Source organism: Fusarium poae, chromosome 1, assembly GCF_019609905.1.
Source record: "Fusarium poae strain DAOMC 252244 chromosome 1, whole genome shotgun sequence".
NCBI lineage: Eukaryota > Fungi > Ascomycota > Sordariomycetes > Hypocreales > Nectriaceae > Fusarium > Fusarium poae.
This window is the reverse complement of record NC_058399.1, coordinates 1,777,211-1,788,866: the sequence shown is the minus strand read 5'-3', so window position 1 is coordinate 1,788,866 and position 11,656 is coordinate 1,777,211. Positions and strand designations below refer to the sequence as shown.

The 11,656-nt window shown below is 42.3% G+C and overlaps 5 protein-coding genes across 5 annotated transcripts; 2 read left to right on the top strand and 3 right to left on the bottom strand.

The window, feature by feature from the left end:
* Nucleotides 1-943: 943 nt before the first annotated feature.
* FPOAC1_000602 (uncharacterized protein) lies at nucleotides 944-1,579 on the top strand (the record flags this gene model as incomplete). Its single annotated transcript, XM_044845214.1, has 1 exon — nucleotides 944-1,579. One exon carries the CDS (start codon nucleotides 944-946, stop codon nucleotides 1,577-1,579), a length of 636 nt encoding a protein of 211 aa, XP_044711130.1.
* Nucleotides 1,580-1,806: 227 nt separating this feature from the next.
* FPOAC1_000601 (uncharacterized protein) lies at nucleotides 1,807-3,567 on the bottom strand (the record flags this gene model as incomplete). The annotated part of the gene is made up of 1 exon (XM_044845213.1): nucleotides 1,807-3,567. The coding sequence occupies one exon, from the start codon at nucleotides 3,565-3,567 to the stop codon at nucleotides 1,807-1,809; it is 1,761 nt and encodes a 586-aa protein (XP_044711129.1).
* Nucleotides 3,568-3,968: 401 nt separating this feature from the next.
* On the bottom strand, nucleotides 3,969-5,031 carry FPOAC1_000600 (uncharacterized protein; the record flags this gene model as incomplete). Its single annotated transcript, XM_044845212.1, has 4 exons — nucleotides 3,969-4,153; nucleotides 4,210-4,491; nucleotides 4,540-4,944; nucleotides 5,007-5,031. The coding sequence occupies 4 exons, from the start codon at nucleotides 5,029-5,031 to the stop codon at nucleotides 3,969-3,971; spliced, it is 897 nt and encodes a 298-aa protein (XP_044711128.1).
* A 1,104-nt stretch (nucleotides 5,032-6,135) lies between these two features.
* On the bottom strand, nucleotides 6,136-6,517 carry FPOAC1_000599 (uncharacterized protein; the record flags this gene model as incomplete). The annotated part of the gene is made up of 3 exons (XM_044845211.1): nucleotides 6,136-6,210; nucleotides 6,268-6,418; nucleotides 6,480-6,517. The coding sequence occupies 3 exons, from the start codon at nucleotides 6,515-6,517 to the stop codon at nucleotides 6,136-6,138; spliced, it is 264 nt and encodes an 87-aa protein (XP_044711127.1).
* Nucleotides 6,518-8,498: 1,981 nt separating this feature from the next.
* FPOAC1_000598 (uncharacterized protein) lies at nucleotides 8,499-9,326 on the top strand (the record flags this gene model as incomplete). Its single annotated transcript, XM_044845210.1, has 2 exons — nucleotides 8,499-8,754; nucleotides 8,809-9,326. The coding sequence occupies 2 exons, from the start codon at nucleotides 8,499-8,501 to the stop codon at nucleotides 9,324-9,326; spliced, it is 774 nt and encodes a 257-aa protein (XP_044711126.1).
* Between the last annotated feature and the right edge of the window lie 2,330 nt (nucleotides 9,327-11,656).

Below are 11,656 nucleotides of genomic sequence, written 5' to 3'. Positions count from 1 at the left end.
CGTGTGCAACAGAATGGAGTATCCATTCACTGTTCTACAAGGCTGAAGGCGCAAGCTGTAGGTATCGTGACTAGCTTCTGGGTGAGATGGGAAAACGGTGGTTTCGTCGCAGCCTAGGTTGAATGTCTAAAGAAGGCAAGGTAATGTCGGCAATATCAAGCGAAATCGCAGGTGGTTACCAAACAATCCAAAGCTTAAGTACGTATTATAGTTTTGTGAAGTTGTCGGGTCAAAGTTCTAAAATACCGTCTCTTTTTGGAGCTCAAATGGATGCCTCTGCTAGGCTACTAGACTACTAGATAGGACAGCACCAACACTGGACCTTAAAGAGGCGGCGCATGGCAGGACCCCTCCTTCTCCATCTCCATCTTGCTTCTCTCCCTGCAGCTGCCTCAGCTTTTTGGGTCAGGCGGCACTTATCCTTTCGCTCTAGTATGGGTACCTCTGAAGGAAGCGGGGCAAATAGGTCCTCCCATGTTGGTTAACTAATTTGCAGCTATTTACAGGGGTGCTTTAGTTCTGACGTCGCCACCGTTACAGTGGGCGCGTTCCCTGAGAAGCTCCAAGCTTCTCACCACCACCAGATCATGATAAATGTATGAAACCTACTTCTTACCGGATCAAGACACGGATGAAACTTCCTTTACAAATGTTCGTTCTCGGGCACAACCAAACCTTGGCTTTCATCGATGTAGCAGATCTTTTCAGATAGCAATTTTCTTCACATCATTATGATATGCATGCTTGGCTCTCATCTCAATACGTCCCATTGTGCTAACGGAGCTGAACTGGTCTGAGCCACCACTAACATCCTCGCCGAAAGACTCATCGCTATGGCTCATGATGTTTCCTGATAACTTGTCTATAAATACTTGATGCCTCACTATTGAAAGGAAACTATGATTTAAACAAACAATTATCAACAATAAGACTTTAGCTCGCCATGGCGAACTCTTTTATCCCTTATCGTCAAATTCGAGCTCACTACAACGACACAACAATAACAGTTTACCAAGCCTACAAGGAATCTATCGCCAAAGCTGCAGTGGAAAACCAAAAACTCAATACATCTCCAGATTTCAAGCCAGGTCGTATGACTTGGATAAAGCCCAGCTGGGCCTGGATGATGTACCGCTCAGGCTACTCCTTTAAAGACCCTGGGCAATCCCGCATTCTCGCCCTCCGTATGAAGCACCAGCATTTCATCGATCTTCTTGAAAGAGGCGTGTTGTCAAGTCACGTTAAACAGCCAGAGCCTGGTGGAAAACGCGAAAAGCCGAGTGATGTGAGAATTCAGTGGGATCCTGAAAGGACGCCAAAGCTGGAAGTGTTGCCGTATAGAAGTATTCAGATTGGTATCCCAGGAGCTCTGAGTGAACAGTGGGCGAATGAGTGGGTTTCAGAGATCGAGGACGTAACGGATAAAGCACGCGAATTGAAGAGAGTCATTGATGAGCGGCCTGATATCACTGGTGAAGAGCTCCTGGCGCTGGGTTTGGTATTCGACGAGAGACCTTACAATGTATCAGAGTTGGTGTACACAAAGCTTGAGATGACCTCAGTTACCGCATCAAAGTAACTGATTTGGTGGTGAATTGCGGGAGGAAGAAGCAGCTACTGTGTATACAGAAGCTTCTTTTGTCTCCCTCTTATTATAGAGTTTGATTGTTGCTGTGTTATCTTGTTAAGAAAGTTCGTTATTAAGAAAAACTTAGGTTTGATATATTAGGTTCTTGAAAGCTTTAAGAAGACTCAGGCCTCAGCATAGACTTTTTTTCTTTTTAAAAAAGTAACTAATTTATGTCATTATTGAAACCAGGAGTTTGTTTTTCTCTTGTTCTCAATCTCCAAAGTCAGACTATAGAACAAGCTCGAATATCTACTTTCGATCCCTATCATGGCTCTTGTCACATCTGGTACTTTCCACTCCAGTCTCCTCTGTGGCTTATCCAATACCCTCGTAAAATCTTGTCTTGCAATCCAGCTCTGTTCTTCGAATGCGTACCACGGCAAGAAGTAAAGAGGTGTTGTTTGGAAAGGATTCGGTAACAAAGGTTCCAGTCCCATTACCAAGCACTGCTTGGAGTCGGCGCTACCCAAGTCGAGCTCCAATACTCCAAGAACGATGGGTTCTTGTAATGAACCAAGCGAAGGTCCAGGTGCGAGGTCGAAATTGATCTCGTAGGACTCTGCAGTCTGGGAAAGGCCTTTGGGGGTTTCGACGAAGTACTGCCATGTCGGAGACCGAGAGCGTACTCTAACCACCATCTTGCTCTCGTCCTTGAGACCCTTGATTTCCGGTCGAAATATTACTCCTTTCAGGTACCTCAAGTCAGGGGTATTATGTGGTACAAAGATCTGCCGCGGAATCGCCTCTTTCAATACGAGACTTTGGCCACCTCGCATCATATTCAGAAGCTCGTCTGGAAGAATTATGCTGTTCATCATGGATAGTGCAAGTATATCTGGCCGGATACGCACAAAGTGCGAGTCTTTATCCCATGCTGCCCGTTGAAGCAAAATGGCTGGATTGATAGAGGTTTGACCTCGACGAAATTCACAGTTCAAGAAGGCTAGAAAAATACTCCCCGACTTGTCAATGGGGAAGGGTGTTAAAGAAAGCTCAAGCTCCAGTCCACGATTAGTCATTGAAGTTGATACTCCCGAGCGAAGGGATAGATATTTCGACTTCTTAGGCACCAGTCCGTTCAGATCCTTTGCCACATGGTCGATATCAAAAGCCGAAGGACTATTCGCAAGAAGACTCCAATACGTTTTCCCCTCGACTCGATATCGAGGCTGCCGCCACGCATAGATGGATTCGTCGTCGGTAGATTTGATGATTTCTTCCTGCAACCTCTTGAATGCTTTAATTTGGCCTTCTCCATACAGTAGAGGCATGTTGATGTCGAATATACCAAGTAAGCAGTAAGCGATGTCCTCAGGCCGTGTCGTTTCTCTTCCCGCAGCCCAGTACATCTTTTCGGCGACTGAGTATTGCCACAACTGTCTCTGCTTGCTCTCCATCATATGATGTGTTGAATTCAGCAGTTCCTCACTGATTCCAGTAACAAGTTTGATGTCGTCTTTGAGCTCCGACCTGTTTCCCAACGGTCTCCAGTCCTGTCCGTAAAAAATGACCTTTCCGGGTGCGATCAGCTCCTGGAGAGTCCAACCTCTTGTGAACCAGCGACTTCCCCTGAGTGCCCTCTTTTTCTCTTCCTCAGACTCTGATGGTGGAACGTCTTGGAGGAAAGCGAGGCAGATCGTTGACTCAGCATACCAACGAAACATGGAGTTGATAGCCTCAGATAGCTCAGCACTACTGCTCTTATCAATGCAGCATGTGTCTATCCATAGGTAGTCCAGTTTGAGTGATCGTGCCAGCTTACAGCTCTCGCGTAACTTGCTGTAGCGGTCAAGCTCCAGCGCTTCGGCAGGATCAACTGAAGCAATGTCTTGGAAAGTGACCTCATCATCGCTCCAGACATGCGACAAGATGGCATATCGGCGAGATCCTCCGTGATAGAACTCAAGTTGAAGTGTTTGTGTATTTATGAGCCTCATTATGAGTGAGAGTGTAAGATTGAGAAGACACTGTTTGGAGTCTGTCGAGTTTGGGGGAGTGAGGGGCTTGGCTTGAGGCAAGACTAGGAGATTGATGGCTAATTAGAAGATATGACTCGATGGAGTGGAACTGATATTGCCATTATGTATACCATAAAATCATTATTCAAGGCGTAGATATGTTGGTAAGCTAAGCAAGATGAGCTCTAGTTAGTCCATTCCAAACTGAGGACGTTAGACATAGTGTAAATAGATGACACAACAGCACTGTGCGGTTCAAGTACGTAGACTTCAAATATCAGCAGCAAGCAAGATAACTTGGGTAGAATAATTTTGATTTCTTAATTAATGTATCATAGTAATCTCATAACTTGGTCATTGCAGCTTATAATCATGACAATTTAACCGTTGACAATGGTACCGCCGTTGCAGTGAATGGTCTGACCACTAACACACGAACTGTCGCTCGACGCCAGGAAAACTATACAGGTGGCGATCTCTGAAGGCTGGGCAGGTCGTCCCATAGGAGCTGTAAAGTTCTTTTGTGCCTCATCGTCCATGGTGGCGGGAATGAGAGGAGTCCAGACTGTGTTTCGTTAGTGTCATTACTTGAAGATTGATCAGATATGTTGTGGAACGTACCAGGTCCAGGAGCGACAGCGTTGACTCGGATGCCCTTGCTCACATACTGGTTGCTGAGACCTCGTGTAAAAGACACAATGGCACCCTTGGTGGAGGTGTAGTCGAGAAGGTCGGGACGGCCGATATATGCGTTGATAGAGGCGTTGTTGATGATGGTGGCACCCTCCTTCATATGCGGTAGAGCGTACTTGGAAACGTAGAAGAAGGAGTGGATGTTGATGTTAAAAGTGTGAACCCATTGCTCCTCAGGAAGATCCTTGATGTCCTTGACAACCATCTGATCTGGATCCAAGTTAGTTTCAATATCAATAGTCATGTTGAAAAACTTACAAGCAGCGTTATTAAAGAGAATATCAATTCCCTTCATTTTCTCAACGGCAAAGTCAACAAGCTTTCTGCAGTTCTCCTGCTTGGAGAGATCGAGAGAGATAAGATGAACCTTGGCACCCTCGGCCTCAACCTGCTTCTTGGTATCCTGGGCATCTTTCTCCTCTTCTGGCAGATAGGCAATGACGATATCCGAAACACCCTCTCGGCCAAAAAGAAGAGCTGAGGCAGCACCGATACCGCTGTCACCTCCAGTAATCAATGCTCTCTTGCCCTTGAGCTTACCGGAGCCTTGATACGTTCGCGAGTTACCGCCAGCTTCGGGGAGCTCGTCTCGGGTGGCCTGGGGGTTGGGCATATCCCTTTCCGTGCCAGGAAAGTCCTGGTGAGAGACAGGAATGTCCTTCTCTGATTTTCGGTAAGTCTTTGTACCATTGGTTTTGTGAGATATCGTGAGTAGGGAGTTTTACCATTCTTGAAGTTTTGAGTCGTCATTTTTGAGTGATGTGACAGTTGAATTAACAGCAAACCGAACTTTTGAAGATTGGAAAGAAAAAAGGATTTCCTCCAGAAAGTCTACGACAGCAGCATTCTCTGTTTAATACCTGCCCACGCACGAAGACGCGGAGCTTTCAATCCGAATCCTGATGAAGATCGATCGATGACGACACTACAGTCAGGGTATTGTAGATACTTCTTCGTCACATTAACGGGGCCAGCCAAGCAAAAACGAATGCGCTGACATTTTCTTCATTTTATCTGGTAGCTATATCCTCACATCATGATACGAGATCTTATAGCTTGCTCCTCCGAGCCAATCATCATGACCGGAACCATGAGCCATGACGGTTGATGCGCGCCCAGACTGTAGTTACTTTCACTTTATCCACGCGAATATGACGATACACGACCGTCAAAAAGAGGGGCATGCATATGTACGCTGATAAGATATGTTTATGTATATTTCGAGGTTATTTTTTATTAGGTGGCTGTGACGTATAAAGTTGCAATCAAATGGAACCGTCAAAACGACCATTGACAGCTTCTGTTCCGTTCGGCATCATCCGGAGCGGCCCCACCTCGCCGGTCCGTATAATGACGTCCGGCTGACATTACTAACATTGAGGATGGAGCTGAGTTGTGATACTTCACAAAAGGACCGTAACCGGCTCTGTACTCTGGCAAAGCTCAATTGCAGCCTAACCATGTTAGAAGTATCGTGTCCTGGACAATGACTACCCCAATGGACTTCAGAACGGCCAAACCCAAACACATCCACTATCAGTTCGGCTGTGCTCATGTGGAATAGCAAGATTACGCATGTCGCGTAGTACAGCCGAAGAATCAATTTTCATAACGCAATTTCCATGAGCCGTCTAAACAATCAAAACCGTACATCGCGTATCTTCAGCCGAGTACACGCGTCTCGGTTGTCGCCATGCTGTGCCCGCTTGCTTGCCCTACACACAGGCACCAGCCATGCTCAGCTTTCAAAAACAGTGCCATCCCAATTCCAAATCGATAATTATATCCAGAACGCCTGGTTCCGTGTCATGTCGTGCTCTACTCGCCGCTCGGATAAAAGTCAAGTAAGTGTTGTTACAGAGCGATCGCGCCTCGGCGGCTTTCTCGGGCGTGGAGGAGTCCCTGGAGACCGCAAAAGACGAAGAAAGCCTATAGATGCGAGTCAGATGCGAGTTCTCATCTAGATATAAGGGTGTAATCACGTACAGCATAGACCAGGACGGCTGTAAAGATGGTGTTTGAAACAGCCTTGCCATCCTCGGGATCATCGACACCACCGGTAAACTCTTCGTGACCACTTCGGTACACACCGGCGAGAGCGCTAAGGATTACAATGGCGAAGACGGAGAGAACAGTGCTGGAAGCTTCATGTTAGCCTTTCCATGATGGGATGAAGCAAGTTGGACGGGATGACGAACCATCCCCACGCGTTGAAGGCGCTGACGACGGGCTTCATGATGGGCGATTGGAGGAAAAGCTCGGTTATTGGGATGCGATCGGGGTTTTGTTACGGGGATTGAAGCGATGGATCGTTGGTTGCGACTTTGATGGCGATGACTTTCGAGCTGGTGATGCGTTAATGTGTCGCCGTTGAGCTCCTTTCCTGCCTCACTGGTAAGGCTGGGCTAGCGCCACAGTCATATGCACAGCCACTCTGCCATGTGCCACAATAGCAATCCTCCACACTGGACCCTGTCTACCTACTAAGGTATAAGCAGGATCTCTATCTGGTCTCGGATGCAACATGGATTTAATCCATGTATTGTAAGCTATAGGCTTCCATACTTATTTCTTATTGCTTTTTGTAAATCAGCTGTAATACAAGTGATTTTCAAGTAACAACTCCACTGTATATTCTGAAACCCATGGGATATCAAAGGGATGTGATAGACCAACGTCAAGCAGGCATTGCATCTTCCAAGCCTGTATGTGTGTGTGCGTGCACCTGAATGAGCGTACTGTGCTCTGACCTGAATAGGCACTAGATAGGGTCTTGAAGCTAAAGCGTAACTAAGCTTTACGAGTTCGTGATCGAGCACGCTATTGAACGCTGTAGTGTTGGTGTTGATTAAACAGGTTAGTCCTGTCTTCCACAGCAGAATGGTATTGGTGGTGTAAGCGACCTTGGCATTTAAGGTCTGGTAGCTTCACCTCCAATAGCTTCAGGTACGCTCAGCTACACGAAACGAAACAAAACAAGACGAAACGCCAGAGTCAGATGATGTTTATATGATCGCCCACGTATCTTGGTTGTGTCATGTTTGAACTTGAGCTTATAGTGACAATCTGATTGAGTCTTGTCCTACAAAGCATTGAATAAATAAAAAAGCCAAGACTGGAAATTGGGCAGTGACTCTGAGATGTTTTGTCTCGATGCGGTAATACCAGGGCTCGGAGGCTGACGAGGGTGGACTGGGGATCCGTGATGCCATCATTACACATGTAGTTTTTTATCCAGGTGCAACACAGCACCATACCATCACAGATCGTAGCGAGCAGTGACTGATTTAAATATTATTCAGGTCCGTGGGTGTCTGTGCAAGGTAACGCAAACCTCCCTTCCTCCCTCCTGTCAGTGACGCACCGCCTTTAGCAAACACGGCGTTCGGAAGAGTGAATATGATCTTGTCGTGGCATGGTCATGGTCTGTTGAAACAAGCAAAAAGTAAAACAAAGCACGGCGAAACAGACCGGACCAGACCAGACCAAACCAGAGCACAGCAGAACGATGCCGAGCTAAGCCACGTTGACAGTGAATACGGGCTCTCGCGGAACCAAGAGCCGTGAGCACCAATCGTTGGGCTGACATGCCTCTCCTCAGAGACTATTGCATGCTGCAGGGCCCCAAAGAATGGATCGTCCTCCCCGCGTTTGTAGTTGAACAATTCAGTATATTCGTTGGGAAAGGTCAAGAGCCTCTTGCTGCCCTTTGCGCTGCCAGTGATGGACCGCTAGATCAAAGAACAGATAGAAACAGGGACTTTGGTATTGCCCTCAATTTAGGCGCGGCATTTAGCATAACATTTGCCGCAACATCCATGCCCTGTCAGGCTTGGTCTTTGTTCTTGGTTGTTGAATAATCGCCGTGCAAAATGATCCTAGTCAACGCCGCCAAACCAGTGATGACGCTTCAGGCTTGGCGATTGGAAGCTTCAGCGCCTCCCGCTATATATAGAGCACATGGACGCCGCTCAGCCTTTCCTCCCTCCCGTCCTGCTTTGTTACTGTCACTGTCACTGAAGCTTTCCATCACCTCGGTCTACCTAAAATTACTGATTCACCCTTGAGCCAGTCTCAGCACCTAAATTAATTTGTCAGACCCTAGTGGTTCGCTCGTTCTTTAATACTGCAACTACCTTTAGTTGCACCACCTGTTCGCTTACAGCTTACAATACATACATACCTACTCTTTTTTTTATATCGCCAACTTACTCAAAATGCGCGCTCAAGCTCTCGCAGCTGTTCTTCTCTCGGCCTGTGCCGGTCAGGCTGTTGCTCAGGATGCTCCTCGAGTCAATGACAACCCTCCTGGTGTTGGATACAAGGCCACTCTCCCCAAGGAGCCCTTCTTTAAGGATGCCGCCATCGATGGAAATGTCAAGGGTTACATTCACGCCCAGGCTACCGACTCTGGTCAAGGCGTGAAGTTTATGGTCAAGTTCAGCAACCTCCCCAAAGAAGGTGGACCTTTCAGTAAGTCAAACTCAAGTGTTTCAATATAGTATACACATACTGACCTTGATACAGCCTACCACATTCACGTTGACCCTGTACCTGACAACGGCAACTGCACTGCGACTCTTGCTCACCTCGACCCTTTTGCGCGTGGCGAGGAGCCTCCATGTGATGCCGAGAAGCCTGAATCTTGCCAGGTCGGAGACAACAGTGGCAAGCATGGAAAGATCACAAGCGACCCCTTCGAGACCGAGTACATTGACTACTACGCTTCCACCAAGGAAGGCATCGGTGCCTTCTTCGGAAACCGCTCTTTCGTCCTTCATTACGCCAACAAGACTCGCATCACATGCGCCAACTTTGTCTCTCAGATCAAGCCTCCTGCCACCAGCGAGTCTTACTCTGCCCCGGGTTACCTGCCTACTCCCACCGAGACTGTCCCTTTGACGCCCACGAACACGCCCAACCCCAGCACTGAAGCACCAGTCTCTACTGCGACTGACGCCGTTGGCCCCAACGCCGGCTCTGCTATGGCTGTGCCGCTCAACCTGGCTCTGGCTGGTGTCTTTGCGCTCGCTTTCGCTCTGTAATTGAAACCAGCAGTGGAAATGGGTCTGCGACCAAGGCGTGATGCTTTTCGATTCGTTTACTGTACATTTGTTCATATTTCTAGTACCGGGGCACATTACTTTTCGTCTTCTTACCTGATAATGCCTACTAGTACTAGCGGCAGGGGTATTTTAGGGCCGCGGACAGACAAAGAAAATAAAATGAATACTTTCCCATATACGATGGATGTCAAGGGTGCTGTGGCGTTTTGTTAATAAGTGAATATGCACGTCGGCTGTTAAGACTAACGGCTTGAGGCTTGAAGCGTTGAAACTGCCAGGCACAGCGAATGATGCGCAGGCCAAAGTGTAAACAAAGACGATTGTGAAACTTATAGGATGCTTACGACAGATTATAGTTATAATGCTCATGGGTGTCAACTCAAGCATGATCCGCAGTTGACAGGATCCATAGTTTATTATCGGTCTTACAGAGGAAGCTTTCAAAAGTTTTATCTCGCCCCCTTGCAGAAGCTAGGGTACCCTAGGAGATCAGTAAATAAAGTAAAATTATAATTAAGGATTTTATTCTCTATAAACCTTCTATAGACCCTCTATAGACCTTTCTATAAGCTAAAAGCTAATTTTTTAATATTCTTAATTCTCTTAAAGCTTTTATAATATAACTTTAAATATAAATATTATAATATATACTTTTATTATCTTTTTTAAGGCTTTTTATAATAATAAATTTTTTATTAAAATAATAAAAATATTAAAATATTTAATTTAATAAATTAATTAAATATATATTTATATAATCTTATAAAAGTTTAATCTTTATAATTAATTATTAATTTTAAAAAATAAATATTTTAAAGATATTTTATATAATAAGTATTTAAAAAAGATTATATAAAAAGCTAAAAATTTAATAATTAATAAAATATAATATAATAAATTTAAGAAAAAAAAATTTATATTAATATTATTAATAAACTTAATATAATAAAAATAAAAATATTAATTATAACTATATATTAAATACTTATTATTAAGGGATTTTAAAAAATAAAGTTAATAAAAAAGCCTAGGTTAATAAAAAAAATAAAAAAAAATTAATTAGCTTAATATTTTACTTATTAAAATTAAACTTTAAAGAATTAAAAAAAAATTATTTAATTAAATAAAACTATTATAATACTTTTATATAAATAAGGAAATTATTATATATAAAAAAGACTTAATAAGTAATTTTTTTATAATTATATTTATAAAAAGTAAAAAAGTATTATAGAATTTATATTTTAAGGCTTTTTTTATATAATAAAAAAGGTCTTTATTATTATTAATCTTTAAAGATTAAAAAAAAAGTAAAAGATTTAAAGGAAATTATTAAAGTATTTAATAAAAAGCTTAAATTAAAAATAAAAATAATTTAAAAAATAGAAATAAGTATAAGAAAAATAAGCTTATATAATAAGCTAAGTAAAAAGCCTAAATAGAAATAAAATAAAAAAAATAAGAAATTTATTAAAAATAATAAAAAAAATAATATTAATTAATAATAATATTAATAAAAGGTTTTTATATTAAAATTATTACTTTTTATATAGAAATATATAAAAAAAAGGCTAAATATTATTATTTAAGAAAATAAAGTATTAATATATATTTACTATATATAATAAAAAGTATTTAATTTTAGTAATATTTAATAGCTTTTTTAATATAAAAATAGCTTTAATTTAAATACTATTAAGCTAATTTAATTATATTTAAAGAGAATAATAATAAAGAAAAATATTTTAAGTAATTAAATTAAAGCTATTTATAAATAAAAAGCTATTTAATTAATAATATTATAAAAGAAAATTAAAGCTTAAATTAAAAGAATATTTTAATATATTTAAGAAATTATTAAATTAAAAAGAGAAAATAAATATCTTAAAGGTAAAAATAATTAAATATAAAAATAACTTTTTAAAAATATATTTACTTTTATTTTACTTTAACCCTTATTAGTGCCTACTAGTATAATACTAGTGTAATTCTTATATAGATAAAACTTTTAAAAGCTTCCTCTGTACATATTTAACTTTCTGTCATCTGATAACTCAGGTTCCCTCGCCAGTTAGATTGGCTAATTCAGAGTGCCTGCAAGACTACTGAGGATCGACAAACAATTTATATGCTTCATTAATAATACCCCACAGAGAGTGCAAGGATCACTGAGTTTTAGTTGCAAGAGCTTGGCCTAGTGTTGTATATTTAAAAGCTAGAAATGGTCGTTCTTAGTATACGGAACCCAAGGTTCCGCATGTTGTTGTGCTCAACCTCAATATACCTATGATATGATCTTACAAACGTCT